This window comes from Oncorhynchus kisutch, linkage group LG13, assembly GCF_002021735.2.
Source record: "Oncorhynchus kisutch isolate 150728-3 linkage group LG13, Okis_V2, whole genome shotgun sequence".
Taxonomy (NCBI): Eukaryota; Metazoa; Chordata; class Actinopteri; order Salmoniformes; family Salmonidae; genus Oncorhynchus; species Oncorhynchus kisutch.
Window position 1 is genome coordinate 16,635,635 of NC_034186.2, and position 25,799 is coordinate 16,661,433.

The 25,799-nt window shown below is 42.4% G+C and overlaps 1 protein-coding gene across 1 annotated transcript; it reads left to right on the forward strand.

Annotated features, from left to right (window-relative positions):
* The first annotated feature begins 1,939 nt into the window (after positions 1-1,939).
* Positions 1,940-25,546, forward strand: LOC109901615 (protein shisa-like-2A). The gene is made up of 3 exons (XM_020497618.2): positions 1,940-2,285; positions 5,409-5,545; positions 24,934-25,546. Exons 1-3 carry the CDS (start codon positions 2,104-2,106, stop codon positions 25,125-25,127), a joined length of 513 nt encoding a protein of 170 aa, XP_020353207.1. The 5' UTR covers positions 1,940-2,103; the 3' UTR covers positions 25,128-25,546.
* Positions 25,547-25,799: the final 253 nt, after the last annotated feature.

A 25,799-nucleotide genomic window follows, 5' to 3' on the forward strand; every position in this document is an offset into this window, starting at 1 on the left:
CAGTTTTGCACATCGAGAGACTGAAATGTTTTCCCATTCCTCCTTGCAAAACAGCTCGAGCTCAGTGAGGTTGGATGGAGAGCATTTGTGAACAGCAGTTTTCAGTTCTTTCCACAGATTCTCGATTGGATTCAGGTCTGGACTTTGACTTGGCCATTCTAACACCTGGATATGTTCATTTTTGAACCATTCCATTGTAGATTTTGCTTTATGTTTTGGATCATTGTCTTGTTGGAAGACAAATCTCCGTCCCAGTCTCAGGTCTTTTGCAGACTCCATCAGGTTTTCTTCCAGAATGGTCCTGTATTTGGCTCCATCCATCTTCCCATCAATTTTAACCATCTTCCCTGTCCCTGCTGAAGAAAAGCAGGCCCAAACCATGATGCTGCCACCACCATGTTTGACAGTGGGGATGGTGTGTTGAGCTGTGTTGCTTTTACGCCAAACATAACGTTTTGCATTGTTGCCAAAAAGTTCCATTTTGGTTTCATCTGACCAGAGCACCTTCTTCCACATGTTTGGTGTGTCTCCCAGGTGGCTTGTGGCAAACTTTAAACAACACTTTTTATGGATATCTTTAAGAAATGGCTTTCTTCTTGCCACTCTTCCATAAAGGCCAGATTTGTGCAATATACGACTGATTGTTGTCCTATGGACAGAGTCTCCCACCTCAGCTGTAGATCTCTGCAGTTCATCCAGAGTGATCATGGGCCTCTTGGCTGCATCTCGGTTCAGTCTTCTCCTTGTATGAGCTGAAAGTTTAGAGGGATGGCCAGGTCTTGGTAGATTTGCAGTGGTCTGATACTCCTTCCATTTCAATATTATCGCTTGCACAGTGCTCCTTGGGATGTTTAAAGCTTGGGAAATCTTTTTGTATCCAAATCCGGCTTTAAACTTCTTCACAACAGTATCTCGGACCTGCCTGGTGTGTTCCTTGTTCTTCATGATGCTCTCTGCGCTTTTAACGGACCTCTGAGACTATCACAGTGCAGGTGCATTTATACGGAGACTTGATTACACACAGGTGGATTTGTATGTATCATCATTAGTCATTTAGGTCAACATTGGATCATTCAGAGATCCTCACTGAACTTCTGGAGAGAGTTTGCTGCACTGAAAGTAAAGGGGCTGAATAATTTTGCACGCCCAATTTTTCAGTTTTTGATTTGTTAAAAAAGTTTGAAATATCCAATAAATGTCGTTCCACTTCATGATTGTGTCCCACTTGTTGTTGATTCTTCACAAAAAAATACACTTTTATATCTTTATGTTTGAAGCCTGAAATGTGGCAAAAGGTCGCAAAGTTCAAGGGGGCCGAATACTTTCGCAAGGCACTGTATGTTTCTAACTTTGCAAATGAATGCGTACTATTACCTAGCTAGCTAATGTTACCTGGCTGGCTGGTTTGCTTGCTAATGCTACGTGTATGATCTGTGTAGTAATATTATCCATATCTCAGAGTAATTTGCATTGCTAGTTATAGCCTAATGTTAGCTAGCTAACATTGAACCTAGTTGGTTAGCTTTAGCTACCAAGAGATGGGTGGGGCTATGGCTTAAGAGGGGGTTTTGTGCTTGATATTGTAGGCCTATCTTACTGTCAGAGAAACACAGGAGCACCTTTCAACATCCCACTAATCACACACCAAAGACATCCATGATAATATATGCTTTACATTGCGAACAGCAATTCAACTATTTCTATTTCCAATAGAATGTAACCATTAACATGCCAACCAGTGGGCAAAACTGACAATAAACTCATGCATTCTGGTGCACCGGACGTGGATACAAATTAGCACCAAGGACATCTATACTCTGTTAGGGAAGGCCAAATGAAGGCTATTCTGAACAGATGCACACGAGCGCGCGCACACACAGAGAGAGGTATAGTGTATTCTTTGGAGATTGCGTTACAGTGCTGCGAGGAGAGAGCGAGGGAGAGAGGTGGGCTCAGTAATGGGGATTTACTTAAATACCTTGCAAGTCAACCAGCAAGACACAGAGCACTCTGCTGTTTGGATCGACAATAATATGGACGGATTGAAACTTCAACTGATCTAACAGATTGTATAGTTGGCGTGTCTGCGCGTTTGGGGTCAGCATGAGCGCGGACTGCACGAGCTACTACAACGCAGAGAAAGTGCTCGTAAACGAGTTCACGTGCCCTAAACCGGACAACGATGCAGGAGCCCTTTTCTGCTGTGGCTTCAATGACATGAAATACTGTTGTGATGACCCAAACAGTTTTTTCCCATACGAGTATGGATACATGTGGTGGTTGAGGTAAGAATAATAATGTAACTTTGCTAACTTATAAGGAATGCCTAAAACACTTTGCACTGCACTCTTTCTTTTATACAGTGAATTTCTCTCTGGCAACTCCCAAATGTGATAGTGGTGTAGTGGTGTATTGGTGAAAATATGTATTGTGTATTGGTAAAAAGCAACTAGAAGCCATGCATCAATGGCTCCATCATGATCAACACATCACAGGAAGGTGCTTGTTGCATTATGTAAACCTATAAGTGAAAATAAATGCTGTCAAGTCCCCACATTAACATACTCATATAAAACAAAGCTAATGATGATGCAGCCCGTGGATTTAAGAATGGGAACACACTCATTTACAGCGACCTTTGCAGCATTGCAGTGTAGGAGAGGTGAAGACTTCAATAAGCAAATTAGTAGAAGCTGTGGAAAATTAGATGCTCTTGATATTGTGAGGATCCAGATCTGAGTTTCTACAAAAATACATTGAAATGTCAGAGAATAGCCTACCAAAGTGCTAAACTTTTAGCCAGTGATACAAAAGCTATTATATGAGTAATTCAGAAGCTGTCAGAAGGCACATTGTACTACTGTACTATAACGTCTTCTTCACGATGTGAAGATGATGTAGCCAGCTGTTGAGTCTGTCAGGCAGGTAGTCATCATGTATAAAAGCCACCTTAAAGCACCAATCTGCAGTTCAACCAATAAACAGTTGAGGGATGCAGCTTGAGAAACTCTAGACAGAGCCATGGATGCAAGGACTGACCATCCATGAGATAAAAATGATAGTTTTAAGCATGTTTTGAAGCAAGAAAAGTGTTTGTTATCGTTGACTTTGTTTACAAACATTGGAGTAAAACGGCGTTACATATATCATTCATTTAACAGTCTAAAAATGAATGTAGCAACTGCAGATTGCCCCTTTAATGCATTATTCAGTTATACAGGCTTTTAAACATTTCCATGGAGTCAGTCCTTCAAACCACCCAACATTATGAGAGGGGGTTCTGTTTTCTCCTACAAATACAGTAGTATCCTGAAGCGATATTGTGTTTGAGCAGTAGCTGTCTTACGATCTCTTTCATTCACATGGTAACAAAACGCCTGGCTAACCTGTAGTGTTTGTGATATTGTATAATTGTAGTTCCATGTTTTTAATAAAAAGGCTGCGAGGCTCCATGCAAGGCTCCCTACGAGGCTCCCTATGAGGCTCCCTGTGAGGCTCCCTACGAGTGAGCTGCTTTAAGGCTCCCTGTGAACTGCTTTAAGGCAACCAGCAATGGGGAAGGTTCCTGTCAACAGCATCCCCTCTCCTTCTGATCTAGTTCTATAAATAGATCACAAGGGCAAGCTGTGGAGAAAGAAAGATATTTAGAAAGGGCTTTCTGTCGACCTGTGGAGAAAGTCATCTTGAAAGGGCTTCTTGTTGACCTGTGGAGAAAGAAAGCCATCTTGAAAGGGCTTTCTGAGGTTCCCACAGTGAATGACTGATCATAGAGAGATCACATGAATAAGGGTTGCTGCTGTGAAAGAAGTGAAAGAAGTCCTTACAGAACTGAACAGAAAAGTTTATGATTTTAATCCCATGGCAGAGAGCAGAGAGTGATGCAGGTTTGTAAGTGTTCCTTTGATGCCTTGGTTAATAACAGGAAGTTGAAAATTATACATCAGGCTTAGGTTGTGTGTGTGTGTGTGTGTGTGTGTGTGTGTGTGTGTGTGTGTGTGTGTGTGTGTGTGTGTGTGTGTGTGTGTGTGTGTGTGTGTGTGTGTGTGTGTGTGTGTGTGTGTGTGTGTGTGTGTGTGTGTGTGTGTGTGTGTGTGCACGTGCCAAACATAATATAGATCTCAAAATAATCTGTTGCTGATCCTAATGCCTTTTCAAAAATCTGCTCTGTGTCGCTTTCAGACTCATTCGTCATTATTGTTAAGTTGTGGATTTGGCATCTTGTGGCAACAGTGATCTTTCTTCATAAACCACTATAGGCTCTTTCAGAATGCATATTAAATGCACTTGTAATTGATTGATAATCCGCCTGGCTAGTCACTGATACAGGATCAAATCAAATCAAATCAAATTTATTTATATAGCCCTTCGTACATCAGCTGATATCTCAAAGTGCTGTACAGAAACCCAGCCTAAAACCCCAAACAGCAAGCAATGCAGGTGTAGAAGCACGGTGGCTAGGAAAAACTCCCTAGAAAGGCCAATACCTAGGAAGAAACCTAGAGAGGAACCAGGCTATGTGGGGTGGCCAGTCCTCTTCTGGCTGTGCCGGGTGGAGATTATAACAGAACATGGTCAAGATGTTCAATGTTCATAAATGACCAGCATGGTCGAATAATAATAAGGCAGAACAGTTGAAACTAGAGCAGCAGCACAGTCAGGTGGAAGTTGAAACTGGAGCAGCAGCATAACTACTAGCAGGATAACTATTCCCTCCACTCTCTTGTGCTTTAAGTTTTAGACTTAATTGATTTGATTGATTTAACAGTCAATTAGTTTGATTGAAGTTGTTTTCTTAGGTGCTTTGCATTTTGGGTAAAACAAAATAAGAATGTTCTAGTTTCTGAGAATGAAACACCAGTCTGTCAAAGCAGAAATTAAAAGTAAATGCAAATAGTCTGGTATAATTTCAAATGAAAATACTTAGAGGCAGGGATTGTAGATATCATAAAAGTTTTTTTTTTCATCAAAGGACTTTTCTTCTCATTTCAGTGGAATGCATGTGTCATCACTGCCTACTGGGGAAGAATTTCATTTGAATTTGATGATATGTGCATTTTCTGAAGTGGAATGTTGTCAAAGTGGAAATTATGTTTTGTCTTTGATCACACTCAACAGTCTCTCAGTTACTGCTGTACAACTTTTAAAACGTATGATAACATTTTCAAACGTCAAAAGAAATGTTTATATCTTTGAAAGTGCATAGAAGAACTTAAATATCTCTTGTTTTCTTCCTCTCCTATTCTCTCTTTCATTTGTCTGCTGTACTTTATATTCCCTTTTCTCTTTCATTCGTTCCATGAAATTCTCTCTTGCTCTTGCTCTCTCTCGTCCTTCTCTCTCTCTATCGCTCTCTCACTCACACTCCCTCTCTCTATTCCTCCCCTCTTCTCACCCACTCTGTCTGACAGTCTGGGAGCGCTGGTTGGCCTGTCCATAGCAGCTGTGGTCCTGCTAGCGTTCATCATCACTATCTGTGTCCTGTGCTATCTGTTCATCGCGACCAAACCCAGAGGCCTTGACAACGGACTGCCCCTCATAGCACCAGGTATGTCACCAATTGTATGACCCACTATTACAAGGCAAGGGTTGTATTCACTAAGCTACCTGTTTTCGTTTTCTGTTAAAAAAACGCTTTGCTATGTTGTGCCCCAATGAATAGGACCCATGCCAAAATAGCCTATAGAATTCAATATAGTATCATATGTTCATTTGATGGCTATAAAAATTCATTTTATTTGAATTGCGTTTATCCCACCCTCAAGGTGCTTTAATGCTACAGTATATGATGGAAACAGAAGATATGAACAGAAGTTAAGCTCATCTCTATGGAAATCATTTTAATTTGACATGCCAGAAGGGCTTGTGGCATCTGTCTTCTGTTGTTGCAGTAGCACTCAGATTCAGATTGGAATGACTTCTGGTGTATAGGATGCAGTAAGATGCCCATTCCTTAGTACAGTAGGAACAAATAACATTGAAAACAGGGGCTGATTATGAATGCTCTAGCAAAGGGCTCCTACAGTGGCTCAGTGGCTCAAGGTGGCATAGCAGTTCAGACGTCTTTTGTCCTCGTCTTGTCGTGTCCTGTATATATATATATTTACAACTTTTTCACATACATTTTATTTTTATTTTCCATCAACTCATCTTCAAAACACTCTCCTGCAACCCGCCTCACCAATGTATATTTATAAAAAAGTATTATTTACCTCAGATCTGTAATCCTCCAAGAAGCTAGCCAGAAACTCCAAGAAGCTAGCCTGAAACTAGCCAGAAGCTAATCCAGAAGCTAGTTCAGAAGCTAGTTAGCTCCTTTACTGGCAAATCGTTAGTATTCAGCTAACCACGGTTTGTGGTCATCAGCTATCCTTTAGCTCGAAAATCTATCGCCAGTTCTGTACGGCGCAGCGCGGCTCGGAACGGAACATACCGGACCAATTTTTCTCTCCATGTCCCTGGATTTTGACTGCTCTCTGTACATTCATACCCGGATCTCACAGCTAGCTAGCTGCTATCCGTGTGACTATCGGCCTTCGTCGATTCCGGAGCAAACATCAATTATTCCGGAGCTAGCAAGCTCCGTCAATCACTCCTGAGTTCCATCAATCACACCTGGGCTGCAGTCACCTATCCGGACCCGTTTTACTGCCTTCGCGGAGCCCCACCGGGCCTTCACAACTGGACTGCCGACGTTATCTACCCGAAGGAGTTATTCGGCTGGCTCCTCCGTCGCGACGTTACCTGAACGCCCATCTGCGGCCTCTATAACTATATCTATTGTTTTTATTTTTGTTGTTGTTGTGTGATTTGGATTAATCCCCTCTACCACACGGAACCCCACTAATCTACTGACGGAACGCAAGAGGTGGCTAACAACAGACCTCCATCCTATGCTAGCTTGCTACCGATGCCCTGGCTAGCTGTCTAAATCACCAACCAACCTCTCCACTCACCGGACCCTTTTGATCACTCGACTAAGCATGCCTCTCCTTAATGTCAATATGTGTTGTCCATTGCTGTTCTGGTTAGTGTTTATTGGCTTATTTCACTGTAGAGCCTCTAGTCCTGCTCACTATACCTTATCCAACCTATTAGTTCCACCACCCACACATGCAATGACATCTCCTGGTTTCAACGATGTTTCTAGAGACAATATCTCTCTCTTCATCACTCAATACCTAGGTTTACCTCCACTGTATTCACATCCTACCATACATTTGTCTGTACATTATACCTTGATGCTATTTTATCGCCCCCAGAAACCTCCTTTTACTCTATGTTCCAGACGTTCTAGACGACCAATTCTCATAGCTTTTAGCCGTACCCTTATTCTACTCCTCCTATGTTCCTCTGGCGATGTAGAGGTGAATCCAGGCCCTGCAGTGCCTAGCTCCACTCCTATTCCCCAGGCGCTCTCTTTTGACGACTTCTGTAACCGTAATAGCCTTGGTTTCATGCATGTTAACATTAGAAGCCTCCTCCCTAAGTTTGTTCTATTCACTGCTTTAGCACACTCTGCCAACCCGGATGTTCTAGCTGTGTCTGAATCCTGGCTTAGGAAGACCACCAAAAATTCAGACATTTTAATTCCAAACTACAACATTTTCAGACAAGATAGAACTGCCAAAGGGGGCGGTGTTGCAATCTACTGCAAAGATAGCCTGCAGAGTTCTGTCCTACTATCCAGGTCTGTACCCAAACAATTTGAACTTCTACTTTTAAAAATCCACCTCTCTAAAAACAAGTCTCTCACCGTTGCCGCCTGCTATAGACCACCCTCTGCCCCCAGCTGTGCTCTGGACACCATATGTGAACTGATTGCCCCCCATCTATCTTCAGAGTTCGTGCTGCTAGGCGACCTAAACTGGAACATGCTTAACACCCCAGCCATCCTACAATCTAAACTTGATGCCCTCAATCTCACACAAATTATCAATGAACCTACCAGGTACCTCCCCAAAGCCTTAAACACGGGCACCCTCATAGATATCATCCTAACCAACTTCCCCTCTAAATACACCTCTGCTGTCTTCAACCAAGATCTCAGCGATCACTGCCTCATTGCCTGCATCCGTAATGGGTCAGCGGTCAAACGACCTCCACTCATCACTGTAAAACGCTCCCTGAAACACTTCTGCGAGCAGGCCTTTCTAATCGACCTGGCCGGGGTATCCTGGAAGGATATTGATCTCATCCCGTCAGTAGAGGATGCCTGGATATTTTTTTTAAATGCCTTCCTAACCATCTTAAATAAACATGCCCCATTCAAGACATTTAGAACCAGGAACAGATATAGCCCTTGGTTCTCCCCAGACCTGACTGCCCTTAACCAACACAAAAACATCCTATGGCGTTCTGCATTAGCATCGAACAGCCCCCGTGATATGCAGCTGTTCAGGGAAGCTAGAAACCATTATACACAGGCAGTTAGAAAAGCCAAGGCTAGCTTTTTCAAGCAGAAATTTGCTTCCTGCAACACTAACTCAAAAAAGTTCTGGGACACTGTAAAGTCCATGGAGAATAAGAACACCTCCTCCCAGCTGCCCACTGCACTGAAGATAGGAAACACTGTCACCACTGATAAATCCACCATAATTGAGAATTTCAATAAGCATTTTTCTACGGCTGGCCATGCTTTCCACCTGGCTACTCCTACCCCGGACAACAGCACTGCACCCCCAACAGCAACTCGCCCAAGCCTTCCCCATTTCTCCTTCTCCCAAATCCATTCAGCTGATGTTCTGAAAGAGCTGCAAAATCTGGACCCCTACAAATCAGCCGGGCTAGACAATCTGGACCCTTTCTTTCTAAAATTATCTGCCGAAATTGTTGCCACCCCTATTACTAGCCTGTTCAACCTCTCTTTCGTGTCGTCTGAGATTCCCAAAGATTGGAAAGCAGCTGCGGTCATCCCCCTCTTCAAAGGGGGGGACACTCTTGACCCAAACTGCTACCTATATCTATCCTACCGTGCCTTTCTAAGGTCTTCGAAAGCCAAGTCAACAAACAGATTACCGACCATTTCGAATCTCACCATACCTTCTCTGCTATGCAATCTGGTTTCAGAGCTGGTCATGGGTGCACCTCAGCCACGCTCAAGGTCCTAAATGATATCTTAACCACCATCGATAAGAAACATTACTGTGCAGCCGTATTCATTGATCTGGCCAAGGCTTTCGACTCTGTCAATCACCATATCCTCATCGGCAGACTCGACAGCCTTGGTTTCTCAAATGATTGCCTCGCCTGGTTCACCAACTACTTCTCTGATAGAGTTCAGTGTGTCAAATCGGAGGGTCTGCTGTCCGGACCTCTGGCAGTCTCTATGGGGGTGCCACAGGGTTCAATTCTTGGACCGACTCTCTTCTCTGTATACATCAATGAGGTCGCTCTTGCTGCTGGTGAGTCCCTGATCCACCTCTACGCAGACGACACCATTCTGTATACTTCCGGCCCTTCTTTGGACACTGTGTTAACAACCCTCCAGGCAAGCTTCAATGCCATACAACTCTCCTTCCGTGGCCTCCAATTGCTCTTAAATACAAGTAAAACTAAATGCATGCTCTTCAACCGATCGCTACCTGCACCTACCCGCCTGTCCAACATCACTACTCTGGACGGCTCTGACTTAGAATACGTGGACAACTACAAATACTTAGGTGTCTGGTTAGACTGTAAACTCTCCTTCCAGACCCATATCAAACATCTCCAATCCAAAGTTAAATCTAGAATTGGCTTCCTATTTCGCAACAAAGCATCCTTCACTCATGCTGCCAAACATACCCTTGTAAAACTGACCATCCTACCAATCCTCGACTTTGGCGATGTCATTTACAAAATAGCCTCCAATACCCTACTCAACAAATTGGATGCAGTCTATCACAGTGCAATCTGTTTTATCACCAAAGCCCCATATACTACCCACCATTGCGACCTGTACGGTCTCGTTGGCTGGCCCTCGCTTCATACTCGTCGCCAAACCCACTGGCTCCATGTCATCTACAAGACCCTGCTAGGTAAAGTCCCCCCTTATCTCAGCTCGCTGGTCACCATAGCATCTCCCACCTGTAGCACACGCTCCAGCAGGTATATCTCTCTAGTCACCCCCAAAACCAATTCTCCAATTCTCTCCTTCCAGTTCTCTGCTGCCAATGACTGGAACGAACTACAAAAATCTCTGAAACTGGAAACACTTATCTCCCTCACTAGCTTTAAGCACCAACTGTCAGAGCAGCTCACAGATTACTGCACCTGTACATAGCCCACCTATAATTTAGCCAAAACAACTACCTCTTTCCCAACTGTATTTCATTTTTATTTATTTATTTATTTTGCTCCTTTGCACCCCATTATTTTTATTTCTACTTTGCACATTCTTCCATTGCAAAACTACCATTCCAGTGTTTTACTTGCTATGTTGTATTTACTTTGCCATCATGGCCTTTTTTGCCTTTACCTCCCTTCTCACCTCATTTGCTCACATTGTATATAGACTTGTTTATACTGCATTATTGACTGTATGTTTGTTTTTACTCCATGTGTAACTCTGTGTTGTTTTATCTGTCGAACTGCTTTGCTTTATCTTGGCCAGGTCGCAATTGTAAATGAGAACTTGTTCTCAACTTGCCTACCTGGTTAAATAAAGGTAAAATAAAATAAAATAAATAAATAAAATGACTTTCCACTTATCTGGCAGAATAACCTCCAAGCCCTAAAATCCATTATCATCCTAGATACCAAAATTGTACTTAATATATGTAGCCTTCTTAGAACAAAAGTTCATTGTGAGAGAGAGAGAGTGAGAGAGTCAGTATAAAATGTGTGTGTGAGCAAATTAAGTGTCAGTGTGTGTGAGTGCGTAGAGTCCTGTGAGTGTGCATAGAGAAAAAATACTAGGGTTAACTCAGATAGTCTGTGTAGCCATTTTGTTAGCTATTTAGCTAATTTATGGCTTGGGGATTGAAACTGTTCAGGAGACTGTTGGTATCAGACTTGATGCACCGGTACCGCTTGCCTTGCGGAAGCAGAGAGAACAGTCTATGGCTTGGGTGGCTGGTGTCTTTAACACGTTTTGTCGGGTAGAGAGGCATTGTAGGGCAGATCACGGTTGGGTCTTCCCCTGTAATCCGTAATGGACTGTAGTCCCTGTCACATGCGGCAGGTGTCGGCATCTATGTAATATGATTCCACCTTTCCTATATTGTCCTTTTGCTCATTTGATGACTCTGGATTTGTTTGGATTTGTTTGTACTTATCAGCGATACCCCTGTGTGCGGTAACTCTGTCCTTTAGTTTAGCGACAATCTCTGTGTTATTTCAGGGCTTTTGATTGGGGAAGCAATGAACCTTCACTGTGGGGACAGCGTTGCTGATGCATTTCCTAATGAAGCCGGTCACAGAGGTGGTTAGCTCGTTGATGTTATCGGGGGAGTTTCGGAACATGGTTCAGTCACCGCTAGCAAAGCAGTCCTGTAGCATAATCTCTGATTCTGATGACCAATTCTCAACAAAGCAAGTCACTGGTACTTCCTGTTTGAACTTCTGCTTGTAAAACAGGAAACAGGAGTACATAGTCATGATCTGATTTGCCGAATGGGGGACGCAGGAGTAGGAATGTGGCGGTCATGAAATTTTGTCACCAGGTGATTGTCAATTACTGCCAGACTCACTGTAATTTACCGTTAATTAGCTTAAACACATTTAGCATCTCCTGGCTTCCATGCATAGCCTACAAGCCACTGATTCAGACCTTTGGAACACCTACATTTTAAAAAGTCTAATAAATCCATTTAATATATAGCCTACACCTTCACAATAAATCGCACAATAGACAGGTACTTTGTGTTGTAGATTACAGTAAAAGGAAGACCGAGCACGCCCCCATTCTCGTCGACGGGGCTGTAGTGGAGCAGGTTGGGAGCTTCAAGTTCCTTGGTGTCCATATTGCCAACAAACTAACATTGTTCAAGCTAGAGGTTGACCGATTAATCGGCATGGTTAATTAGGGCCGATTTCAAGTTTTCATAACAATCGGTAATCGGCCTTTTTGGACGCCGATTATGGCCGATTACATTGCAATCCACAAGGAAACTGCGTGGCAGGCTGACCACCTGTTGTGCGAGTGCAGCGTCAAAAGGACCTTGTGGCTGCAAGAAGCCAAGGTAAGTTGCTAGCTAGCATTAAACTTATTATTTAATTTTTTTAATTCACCTTTATTTAACCAGGTAGGCCGGTTGAGAACAAATTCTCATTTACAACTGTGACCTGGCCAAGATAAAGCAAAGCAGTGCGACAAAAACAATGACAAAGAGTTACACATGGGATAAACAAACATACAGTCAATAACACAATAGAAAAAAAATCTGTATACAGTGTGTGCAAATGAAGTAAGGAGGTAAGGCAATAAATAGGCCAATGGTGGCGAAGTAATTACAATTTAGCAATTTACACTGGAGTGATATATGTGCAGTAGAAATATTGATGTGCAAAAGAGCAGAAAAACAAAAACAAATATTGGAATGAGGTAGGTAGTTGTTTGGATGGATGGTGTAACGGCTTTCTTTAGGTGAAGGAGAGGCGGACCAAAACGCAGCGTGGTTATATTGATTCATGTTTAATAACAAAAAGATAAACACGAACACTACAAAACAATAAACGTGGAAAAACAAAAACAGCCCTATCTGGTGCAAAACACAGAGACAGGAACAATCACCCACAAACACACAGTGAAACCCAGGCTACCTAAATATGGTTCCCAATCAGAGACAATGACTAACACCTGCCTCTGATTGAGAACCATATCAGGCCAGACATAGAAATAGACAAACAAGACATCCAACATAGAATGCCCACTCAGATCACACCCTGACCAACCAAAACATAGAAACATACAAAGCAAACTATGGTCAGGGTGTGACAGATGGGCTATTTACAGATGGGCTGTGTATAGCTGCAGCGATCGGTAAGCTGCTCAGACAGCTGACGCTTAAAGTTATTGAGGGAGTTATAAGTCTCCAACTTCAGGGATTTTTGCAATTCGTTCCAGTCATTGGCAGCAGAGAACTGGAAGGAAACGCGGCCAAAAGAGGTGTTAGCTTTGTATACCTGCTGGAGCGCATGCTATGGGTGGGTATTGCTAAATTGACCAGTGAGCTGAGATAAGGCGGAGCTATACCTAGCAAAGACTTATAGATTACCTGGAGCCAGTGGGTTTGGCTACGAATATGTAGAGAAGACCAACCAATGAGAGCATACAGGTCGCAGTGGTGGGTAGTATATGGGGCTTTAGTGACAAAACGGATGGCACTGTGATAGACTGCATCCAATTTGCTGAGTATTGGAGGCAAATTTGTAAATGGCATCGCTGAAGTCAAGGATCGGCAGGATAGTCAGTTTTACAAGGGTAAGTTTGGCAGCATGAGTGAAGGAGGCTTTGTTGTGAAATAGGAAGCCAATTCTAGATTTAACTTTGGATTAGAGATGCTTAATGTGAGTCTGGAAGGAGAGTTTACAGTATAACCAGACACCTAGGTATTTGTAGTTGTCCACATATTCTAAGTCAGAACCGTCCAGAGTAGTGATGCTAGTTGGGCGGGCGGGTGCGGGCAGCGATAGGTTGAAGAGCATGCATTTAATTTTACTAGTATTTAAGAGCAGTCGGAGGCCACGGAAGGAGAGTTGTATGGCATTGAAGCTCGTTTGGAGGTTTGTTAACACAGTGTCCAAAGAAGGGCCAGATGTATACAGAATGGTGTCGTCCATGTAGAGATGGATCAGAGAATCAAATCAAATCAAATGTATTTATATAGCCCTTCGTACATCAGCTGATATCTCAAAGTGCTGTACAGAAACCCAGCCTAAAACCCCATACAGCAAGCAATGCAGGTGTAGAAGCACGATGGCTAAGAAAAACTCCCTAGAAAGGCCAAAACCTAGGAAGAAACCTAGAGAGGAACCAGGCTATGTGGGGTGGCCAGTCCTCTACTGGCTGTGCCGGGTGGAGATTATAACAGAACATGGCCAAGATGTTCAAATGTTCATAAATGACCAGCATGGTCAAATAATAATAAGGCAGAACAGTTGAAACTGGAGCAGCAGCACGGCCAGGTGGACTGGGGACAGCAAGGAGTCATCATGTCAGGTAGTCCTGAGGCATGGTCCTAGGGCTCAGGTCCTCCGAGAGAGAGAAAGAAAGAGATAAAGACAGAATTAGAGAGAGCACACTTAAATTCACACAGGACACCGAATAGGACAGGAGAAGTACTCCAGATATAACAAACTGACCCTAGCCCCCCGACACATAAACTACTGCAGCATAAATACTGGAGGCTGAGACAGGAGGGGTCAGGAGACACTGTGGCCCCATCCGAGGACACCCCCGGACAGAGCCAAACAGGAAGGATATAACCCCACCCACTTTGCCAAAGCACAGCCCCCACACCACTAGAGGGATATCTTCAACCACCAACTTACCATCCTGAGACAAGGCCGAGTATAGCCCACAAAGATCTCCGCCACGGCACAACCCAAGGGGGGAGGGGGGGGGGGCGCCAACCCAGATAGGAAGATCACATCAGTGACTCAACCCACTCAAGTGACGCACCCCTCCCAGGGACGGTATGAAAGAGCCCCAGTAAACCAGTGACTCAGCCCCTGTAATAGGGTTAGAGGCAGAGAATCCCAGTGGAAAGAGGGGAACCGGCCAGCCAGAGACAGCAAGGGCGGTTCGTTGCTCCAGAGCCTTTCCGTTCACCTTCCCACTCCTGGGCCAGACTACACTCAATCATATGACCCACTGAAGAGATGAGTCTTCAGTAAAGACTTAAAGGCTGAGACCGAGTTTGCGTCTCTTACATGGGTAGGCAGACCATTCCATAAAAATGGAGCTCTATAGGAGAAAGCCCTGCCTCCAGCTGTTTGCTTAGAAATTCTAGGGACAATTAGGAGGCCTGCGTCTTGTGACCGTAGTGTACGTGTAGGTATGTACGGCAGGACCAAATCAGAGAGATAGGTAGGAGCAAGCCCATGTAATGCTTTGTAGGTTAGCAGTAAAACCTTGAAATCAGCCCTTGCCTTGACAGGAAGCCAGTGTAGGGAGGCTAGCACTGGAGTAATATGATCAAATTTTGGGGTTCTAGTCAGGATTCTAGCAGCCGTATTTAGCACTAACTGAAGTTTATTTAGTGCATTGTAGAGCATTGCAGTAGTCTAACCTAGAAGTGACAAAAGCATGGATACATTTTTCTGCATAATTTTGGACAGAAAGTTTCTGATTTTTGCAATGTTACGTAGATGGAAAAAAGCTGTCCTTGAAATGGTCTTGATATGTTCTTCAAAAGAGAGATCGGGGTCCAGAGTAACGCCAAGGTCCTTCACAGTTTTATTTGAGACGACTGTACAACCATTAAGATTAATTGTCAGATTCAACAGAAGATCTCTTTGTTTCTTGGGACCTAGAACAAGCATCTCTGTTTTGTCCGAGTTTAAAAGTAGAAAGTCTACAGCCATCCACTTCCTTATGTCTGAAACACATGCTTCTAGCGAGGGCAATTTTGGGGCTTCACCATGTTTCATTGAAATGTACAGCTGTGTGTCATCCGCATAGCAGTGAAAGTTAACATTATGTTTTCGAATGACATCCCCAAGAGGTAAAATATATAGTGAAAACAATAGTAGTCCTAAAACGGAACCTTGAGGAACACCGAAATTTACAGTTGATTTGTCAGAGGACAAACTATTCACAGAGACAAACTGATATCTTTCCAACAGATAAGATCTAAACCAGGCCAGAACTTGTCCGTGTAGACCAATTTGGTTTTCCAATCTCTCCAAAAGAATGTGGTGATCGATGGTATCAAAAGCAGCACTAAGGTCTAGGAGCACGAGGACAGATGCAGAGCCTCGGTCTGATGCCATTAAAAGGTAATTTACCACCTTCACAAGTGCAGTCTCAGTGCTATGATGGGGTCAAAAACCAGACTGAAGCATTTCGTATACATTGTTTGTCTTCAGGAAGGCAGTGAGTTGCTGCGCCACAGCCTTTTCAAAAAATTTTGAGAGGAATGGAAGATTCGATATAGGCCGATAGTTTTTTAGATTTCCTGGGTCAAGGTTTGGCTTTTTCAAGAGAGGCTTTATTACTGCCACTTTTAGTGAGTTTGGTACACATCTGGTGGATAGAGAGCCGTTTATTATGTTCAACATAGGAGGGCCAAGCACAGGAAGCAGCTCTTTCAGTAGTTTAGTTGGAATAGGGTCCAGTATGCAACTTGAAGGTTTAGAGGCCATGATTATTTTCATCATTGTGTCAAGAGATATAGTACTAAAACACTTGAGCGTCTCTCTTGATCCTAGGTCCTGGCAGAGTTGTGCAGACTCAGGACAACTGAGCTTTGAAGGAATACGCAGATTTAAAGATGAGTCCGTAATTTGCCTTCATGATCTTTTCCTCAAAGAAGTTCATGAATTTATCACTGCTGAAGTGAAAGCCATCCTCTCTTGGAGAATGCTGGTTTTTAGTTAGCTTTGCGACAGTATCAAAAAGGAATTTCGGATTGTTCTTATTTTCCTCAATTAAGTTGGAAAAATAGGATGATCGAGCAGCAGTAAGGGCTCTTCGGTACTGCACGGTACTGTCTTTCCAAGCTAGTCGGAAGACTTCCAGTTTGGTGTGGCGCCATTTCCGTTCCAATTTTCTGGAAGCTTGCTTCAGAGCTCGGGTATTTTCTGTGTACCAGGGAGCTAGTGACTTTTGAGAAATGTTTTTAGGTTTTAGGGGTGCAACTGCATCTAGGGTATTGCGCAAGGTTAAATTGAGTTCCTCAGTTAGGTGGTTAACGGATTTTTGTCCTCTGGCGTCATTGGGTAGACAGAGGGAATCTGGAAGGACATCAAGGAATCTTTGTGTTGTCTGTGATTTATAGCACAACTTTTGATGTTCCTTGGTTGGGGTCTGAGCAGATTATTTGTTGCAATTGCAAACGTAATAAAATGGTGGTCCGATAGTCCAGGATTATGAGGAAAAACATTAAGATCCACAACATTTATACCATGGGACAAAACTAGGTCCAGAGTATGACTGTGACAGTGAGTGGGTCCAGAGACATGTTGGACAAAACCCACTGAATCGATGATGGCTCCGAAAGCCTTTTAGAGTGGGTCTGTGGACTTTTCCATGTGAATATCAAAGTCACCAAAGATTAGAATATTATCTGCTATGACTACAAAGTCCGATAGGAATTCAGGGAACTCAATGAGGAACGCTGTATATGGCCCAGGAGGCCTGTAAACAGTAGCTATAAAAAGTGATTGAGTAGGTAAACAGAAAAAAAATCTGTCAAAAATTGCTAATATATGCATATGAAAAATTATTATTGAATAGAAAACACTCTAAAGCTTCTAAAACCGTTTAAATTATGTCTGTATGTAAAGCAGAACTCTCAGGGCACTCATTCTCCCAAACTCTCTCTTGTCATCATAAAAGTTGGCCCAACTTTGACGTCATCGCCCCCACCCTTCCCAAGCACCTACAGTCCTGGGAACAGTTTCTATGTCTTCAGCGCGATGTCTGCTTTCAATGGGGAATTCTCATTGTGAGAATCGCGCGCTCACGAGAGTTTTGGCGGGCCGAAACCTTTCGGTCACGCGAGAAAACAGGTTACTCTCATGCGCGTTCTGCTCCGGTGATGTCTTTCTTCCAAGATTGATTAAACGATGCGTGTGTTTCTGTTCGTCCTCAGAATTGCTGTGAAGCTATATAACATGCTAACGCTGTGTTCTGAACATAGTTTGACAAGTTTAGTCGACATATAATATGTAATTTCGACGTTTTGGTGCGCACCCACTTGACTTTTTGGCTGCATTTCAACCGAAATATGTCGTGTTTGATAACCGAAAGACACAGACTTCAAAACTAAAGCTGTTTTTGGTAAGTATAAACTCTTCCAGATCTTCTGACGGAAGAACAGCAAAGGTAAGGGAATATTTATGTGTAAAATTTGGGTTTCTGTGGACTCCGATAGAGGAGCCAAAATGCTAATTCCTGAGCGCCGACTCATATTATAGCCTAGTGTACGAAATCTGTAACGTTAAAAATAAATGTAACACAGCGATTGCATTTAGAAGAAGTGTATCTTTCTATATATATATGTAGAACATGCATATTTAGTCAAAGTTTATGTTGTGTATTCCATGTTAGCTGACGGCATCTGCCGAAGCTATCGTCATTTCTCCGGACATTTGAGTAGCATTTTTTTAACATGGCGTCATTGTAAACAGAGATTTATGGATATTTATAGCATATTATTGAAAAAAACATAAATGTACTGTGTAACATGTTATATTACTGTCATCTGATGAAGATTTCAAAAGGTTAGTGAAATTATTTTTCTTTTAATCCTGCGTTTGGTGATTGCATATTTTGTTCAATTTGGCTATGGAAATTAGCTGTGTCTTCGGTGTGTCTTCGGTGGTGGTTTGACATAAATATGTGCTATGTTTTCGCCGTAAAACATTTTAGAGATCTGACTTGCTGGCTAGATAAACAAGTTGTTTATCTTTCATTTGAGCTATTGGACTTGTTAATGTGTGGAGGTTAAATATTTCTAAGAATATTTTTTGCGTTCCATGCGCCACATTCCAGCTGACGGTGGGAGGGCTGATCCCCAATTGGGAACCAAGATCTTTGACAGGTTAAAAGAAATTCATGTTAGCAGGCAATATTAACGAGAGAAATGGTGTCACTTCGCTTGCGTTCAGTGCAAGCAGAGTCCGGGTATATGCAACAGTTTGGCTCAGTTTGGCGAACCGTGTGAAGATCGTAATTAATTTGCCAAGATTGTACATAATTATGACATAACATTGAAGGTTGTGCAATGTAACAGCAATATTTAGACTTAGGGTTGCCACCCTTTCGATAAAATACGGAACGGTTCTGTATTTTACTGAAAGAATAAATGTTTTGTTTTCGAAATGATAGTTTCCGGATTTGAACATATTAATGACCAAAGGCTCGTATTTCTGTGTTTATTATATTATAATTAAGTCTAGGATTTGATATTTGATAGAGCACTCTGACTGAGCGGTGGTAGGCAGCAGCCTGCTCGTAAGCATTCATTCAAACAGCACTTTACTGCATTTTGCCAGCAGCTCTTAGCAAAGCTTGAAACACAGCGCTGTTTATGACTTCAAGCCTATCAACTCCCGAGATTAGGCTGGCAATACTAAAGTGCCTATAAGAACATCCAATAGTCAAAGGTATATGAAATACAAATGGTATAGAGAGAAATAGTTGACGTGTCATAATTCCTATAGTAACTACAACCTAAAACTTCTTAACTGGGAATATTGAAGAACTGGGAATATTGAACCACCAGCTTTCATATGTTCTCATGTTCTGAGCAAGGAACTTAAACGTTAGCTTTTTTTACATGGCACATATTGCACTTTTACTTTCTTCTCTAACACTATGTTTTTGCATTACTTAAACCATGCATTACTTAAACTTAGACTTAATTGATTTTATTTATGTATTATATTAAGTTAAAATAGAAGTTTTAATTCAGTATTGTTGTAATTGTCATTATTACAAATATATATATAAAAATCGGCCAATTAATCGGTATCAGCTTTTTTTGGTCCTCCAATAACCGTTATCGGTATTGGTGTTGAAAAACCATAATCGGTCGACCTCTAGTCCAAGCACACCAAGACAGTCATGAAGAGGGCACTACAAAACCTATTCCCCCTCAGGAGACTGAAAAGATTTGGCATGAGTCCTCAGATCCTCAAAAGTTCTACAGCTGCACCATCGAGAGCATGACTGGTTGCATCACAGCCTGGTATGGCAACTGCTCGGTCTCTGGCCGCAAGGCACGACAGAGGGTAGTGCGTATGACCCAGTACATCACTGGGGCCAAGCTTCCTGCCATTCAGGACCTTTATACCAGGCGGTGTCAGAGGAAGGCCCTAAAAATGGTCAAAGACTCCAGCCACCCTAGTCATAGACTGTTCTCTCTGCTACCGCATGGTAAGCGGTACCGGAGCACCAAGTCTAGGTCCAAGAAGCTTCCAAACAGCTTCTAACCCCAAGCCATAAGACTCCTAAACATCTCATCAAATGGCTTCCCAGACTATTTGCATGCACCCCCCCTCTTTTACGCCGCTGCTACTCTCTGTTATTATTTGTGTTTAGTCACTTTAATAACTCTACCTACATGTACATATTACCTCAATTACCTCGGCACCGGTGCCCCCACACATTGACTCTGTACTGGTATCCCCTGTATATAGTCTCCACATTGACTCTGTACTGGTATCCCCTGTATATAGCCTCCACATTGACTCTGTACTGGTATCCCCTGTATATAGTCTCCACATTGACTCTGTACTGGTATCCCCTGTATATAGTCTCGCTATTGTTATTTTACTGCTGCTCTTTATTTTACTTGTTCCTTTTATTTCTTAATCGTATTCATATTTTTTACACTGCATTGTTGGTTAGGGGCTTGTAAGTAAGCATTTCACTGTATTTGGCGCATGTGACTAATAAAAGGTGATTTGATTTGATATGTGGTAGTGGAGTACGGGCCTGAGGGCACACACTTAGTGTGTTGCGAATGTTTTAAAAATTGTATAACTGCCTTAACTTTGCTGGACCTCAGGAAGAGTAGCTACTGCCTTGGCAGCAGCTAATGGGGATCCATAATACATACAAATATAAATGTCAGAGTGATTAGAGGGACAATAGAGTGCTGAGTACCAAGTTTGGTAGGTTACTAATGACCATCAGCAGCATCAGTGTAACTGGAAGAAGGTGAGGACCAAGGTGCAGCGTGGTAGGTGTTCATGATTTTTTATATAATCAACACTGAACACTAAACAAAATAATAACTAGGAAGAACAAACAAACGAAACAGTCCTGTCTAGTGAAATACACACAAAACAGAAAATAAACACCCACGAAACCCAGGTGGAAAAAGGCTACCTAAGTATGATTCTCAATCAGAGACAACTAACGGCACCTGCCTCTGATTGAGAACCATACCAGGCCAAACGCAAAATACAACAAAGAAAAACAAACATAGACTGCCCACCCCAACTCATGCCCATACTAAAACAAAGACAAAACAAAGGAACTAAGGCCAGAACGTGACAGAACTTGGAGAAGACTAATTATCATGACTAAACCGTCATGTGGATTTTGACTGGTGGTGGAAAAAGAACCCAATTGTCATTCTTGACTAAAAGTAAAGATACCTAAATAGAAAATGGCTCAAGTAAAAGTGAAAGTCACCCAGTAAAATACTACTTGAGTAAAAGTCTAAAAGTATTTGGTTTTAAATATACAGTGCCTTGCGAAAGTATTCGGCCCCCTTGAACTTTGCGACCTTTTGCCACATTTCAGGCTTCAAACATAAAGATATAAAACTGTATTTTTTTGTGAAGAATCAACAACAAGTGGGACACAATCATGAAGTGGAACGACATTTATTGGATATTTCAAACTTTTTTAACAAATCAAAAACTGAAGAATTGGGCGTGCAAAATTATTCAGCCCCCTTAAGTTAATACTTTGTAGCGCCACCTTTTGCTGCGATTACAGCTGTAAGTCGCTTGGGGTATGTCTCCATCAGTTTTGCACATCGAGAGACTGAAATTTTTTCCCATTCCTCCTTGCAAAACAGCTCGAGCTCAGTGAGGTTGGATGGAGAGCAGTTTTCAGTTCTTTCCACAGATTCTCAATTGGATTCAGGTCTGGGCTTTGACTTGGCCATTCTAACACCTGGATATGTTAATTTTTGAACCATTCCATTGTAGATTTTGCTTTATGTTTTGGATCATTGTCTTGTTGGAAGACAAATCTCCGTCCCAGTCTCAGGTCTTTTGCAGACTCCATCAGGTTTTCTTCCAGAATGGTCCTGTATTTGGCTCCATCCATCTTCCCATCAATTTTAACCATCTTCCCTGTCCCTGCTGAAGAAAAGCAGGCCCAAACCATGATGCTGCCACCACCATGTTTGACAGTGGGGATGGTGTGTTGAGCTGTGTTGCTTTTACGCCAAACATAACGTTTTGCATTGTTGCCAAAAAGTTCCATTTTGGTTTCATCTGACCAGAGCACCTTCTTCCACATGTTTGGTGTGTCTCCCAGGTGGCTTGTGGCAAACTTTAAACAACACTTTTTATGGATATCTTTAAGAAATGGCTTTCTTCTTGCCACTCTTCCATAAAGGCCAGATTTGTGCAATATACGACTGATTGTTGTCCTATGGACAGAGTCTCCCACCTCAGCTGTAGATCTCTGCAGTTCATCCAGAGTGATCATGGGCCTCTTGGCTGCATCTCTGATCAGTCTTCTCCTTGTATGAGCTGAAAGTTTAGAGGGATGGCCAGGTCTTGGTAGATTTGCAGTGGTCTGATACTCCTTCCATTTCAATATTATCGCTTGCACAGTGCTCCTTGGGATGTTTAAAGCTTAGGAAATCTTTTTGTATCCAAATCCAGCTTTAAACTTCTTCACAACAGTATCTCGGACCTGCCTGGTGTGTTCCTTGTTCTTCATGATGCTCTCTGCGCTTTTAACGGACCTCTGAGACTATCACAGTGCAGGTGCATTTATACGGAGACTTGATTACACACAGGTGGATTTGTATGTATCATCATTAGTCATTTAGGTCAACATTGGATCATTCAGAGATCCTCACTGAACTTCTGGAGAGAGTTTGCTGCACTGAAAGTAAAGGGGCTGAATAATTTTGCACGCCCAATTTTTCAGTTTTTGATTTGTTAAAAAAGTTTGAAATATCCAATAAATGTCGTTCCACTTCATGATTGTGTCCCACTTGTTGTTGATTCTTCACAAAAAAATACAGTTTTATATCTTTATGTTTGAAGCCTGAAATGTGGCAAAAGGTCACAAAGTTCAAGGGGGCCGAATACTTTCGCAAGGCACTGTACATATCAAAAGTATCAAAAGTAAAGGCATGGAATTAACATCATGAGAAACAAGGAAATCAGCTTCTGGGTGCAAGTTTACCTGCTTGTTTATAGCCTCGTACACTTTTTTAAGTGCCAGGTGGAATGTGTACAACAGTCACAATAACAGCTGAAAACTCCCTGGAGAGGTAGAAGCGTCGGCATTTGACCATCAGGTGAACAATGGTTCTAGACTTCCACTGCGCTTGATTAAGCACAACATTTGTTGTTGATGAAGAGGTAAACCCCTCCCCCTCTCGATTTCCCTGACTGGATAGCCATAGAGGAAGCCTGCAGGAAGCCAGAAAGCGTCTGTTAATAGAAAAGTTCACAGTTAATTTCTTCTCACACCTGCTGAGATAATTGTCTGTGTGTGCGTTTCTGTGCGCTTGCGCATGCGTGTGTGCGTGGTTGCCTCCAACCCACGCCTGTACCTTCCTTTACCCTGGAGGTACATGGTCTCGCAACACTCTGCCTGAGTTACTTAACGAGTCTAAAGCCCATGGTACGCTGGCAAGAACTGGGGAGGATCCTTCTAATCCTTCTCTTATTCGAAAATATTTTCTATGGTCTTGAACATGCCTTGAAAAAGTATTCAAGTGCACATTTTTCACATTTTGTAGCCTTGGAGCCTTCAATTTGTGCAGCACATTCGAAACATGACCCTGTGTGAAGCGTACATTCTAATTTGTTTTTATTTGATTTTATCTTATTCTTACCTGAGATATACTGCATTGTTGGGAAAGAGCTTGCTAGGAAGCGTTTCACTGTACTGTTTACACCTGCTGTATCCTGTGCACGTGACAAATAAACAATTTTTTATATGCATCAACTGAACTGGGTGAATACTTTTTAAAACTGTGTGTGTGTGTATATTGGTGAGTGTCTCTTTGTGTGCCTGCCAGGCCAGAGCAATACCAAAATATACCCACTGCTGCCATGCTGAGAAAAACAATGAATGCTGCGTAGCCCTTGAAATTTGATGGGGAACCAGAAGAAAACACAGCCAATCCACAGTGGAGTGTACTACTGATGTTAATCCTCTGCGATCAGTTTCAAGGTGGGGGATGAAACTGAGCTGATGCTGAAAGGGGCGGCTGTCTGCTCGTAATTGTAATGTAGATTCATGCAGCATTCAGAGTGCCTTTCGTTAACTACACAACTCGACTCTCAAAATGAAAGCGTCATTAACCAAAAAGAAAGTGTCGTTCTGAAAATGAAAAAGGGTTTATTTGAGATGAAATTCTGTAGCATTCTCAAAGTAAGGACTCAGGGTAGTCGTTTCCATATGAAAGTCTATCTCACTCACGAACACTCACTCTCAATATGCACAGTTTGACTAGTCTAGCAACGTCAACCAATAACTGCCATTGTGATTGCCTTTGTCTGATTGGTAAAGTGAACCAAATCCATTGGCCAACTGGCTACCGAGATCATGGAGTTTAAGGTTTTTATAGTGAAAAGAAAGCACATAGAATTTAATTAGATGTTGGACATGCCTGTAGGAGTCGATTATTTGTCACTCTGTATAATCAGTTCATGTGAATGGGAAAGTAGACTGATTCATTTTACAAGATGGTGTACAAGATGTTCCTAATAAGAATAGTGAAAGAAAGATTTTTCCTATGACATGTCAAATATATTTTTAGACAGCCCCTATTTAGGATTCCTCCTTGTCCTTTTCATTTGAGATATGAAAGGATTTCAGTTAGCTATCCAATTGTATGCTATCCAGCATGGCTACTCAGAAACCATATTTTTTATGAATAAGAAGCTACTGATTCTGGAGTATAAGGAAAATAACTAAGACTCGATTTCAGTCAACAGATATTTGTAACATTTTAGAGCGGGGACCCATGGAGAGAAAAGCTCTCCATCTCATAGTAATGTATTACATGATTCTTCATCAGACACAAAATACAAAATACTAATACTAATGTGAAAACATTGTATTTTCAGGTGCTGAACCCAGTCCACGAGAGGGGCCGAGTCGGAGTCACCCCAGTAGCCCCCCTACGGGTCCCCAAGGGTTTAAGAAGCACTTCTTGAGTGGTAAACTGGACTGTGACAACCAGCCTCCAGATCCAGACCGCCTCTTCCAGAGGTGCTTCATGGCCACCGTCACCACCATCAATGTGGAGGGGTCCTCATAGACTGGCCTAGGATTCTCAAACCAGTATAGACTGGGAGGAGAGGGGGATGGCTGTGGAAGAGGAGGAGGAGATAGGAGCATTAAACCAGACTGACAATGCATCTACTACCAGGACTCTCTTTCTCTCTCTTTCTCTCTCTATTTGTGTCTCCTCTTTAAAGGTCCAATGCAGCCTTTTATATCTCAATATCAAATTCTTTATGGGTAATAATTAAGTATCTTACTGTGACTGTTTTCAATTCAAATGGCCAAAAATATGCAAAAATAGCTTCTTAGCAAAGAGCAATTTCTCAAGTAAGAATTTTGCTCTCTTTCTTATTGTGCTGTTAACTAATTTTCCACCTGGTGATGTCACCAGGTCTTTTCAAACAGCTCTTACAATTAAAGGGCATTATCATAATTTCCACAATTTCACAGTACTATTCTATTCTCAGTGTGGAAATATATATAAAATACAGGAAAAGGGACTGCACTGGGCCTTTAACTCTCTCATCCCCCCCCCCACTCTCTTGTTGGTAATAATTTGTGGCTGTCCAACTGTTGCAGCTCTGGTGAAGCTATAGGGGAAGGGTAAAGGAAGAGAGGGGAGGGTAAAGGAAGGGGAGGCTAAAGGTGAGTAGGGGAGGGTGAAGGTGAGTAGGGGAGTGTAAAAGTGGGGAGTGGAGGGTGGAGG

What these genes read in the sequence shown, in the direction of transcription:
- LOC109901615 (XM_020497618.2), top strand. Translation starts at nt 2,104, where the DNA reads ATGAGCGCGGACTGCACGAGCTACTACAACGCAGAGAAAGTGCTCGTA. An exon ending in GGATACATGTGGTGGTTGAG is followed by an intron (nt 2,286 to 5,408) that starts GTAAGAATAATA and finishes TCTGTCTGACAG; the next exon opens with TCTGGGAGCGCTGGTTGGCC. An exon ending in ACTGCCCCTCATAGCACCAG is followed by an intron (nt 5,546 to 24,933) that starts GTATGTCACCAA and finishes TTGTATTTTCAG; the next exon opens with GTGCTGAACCCAGTCCACGA.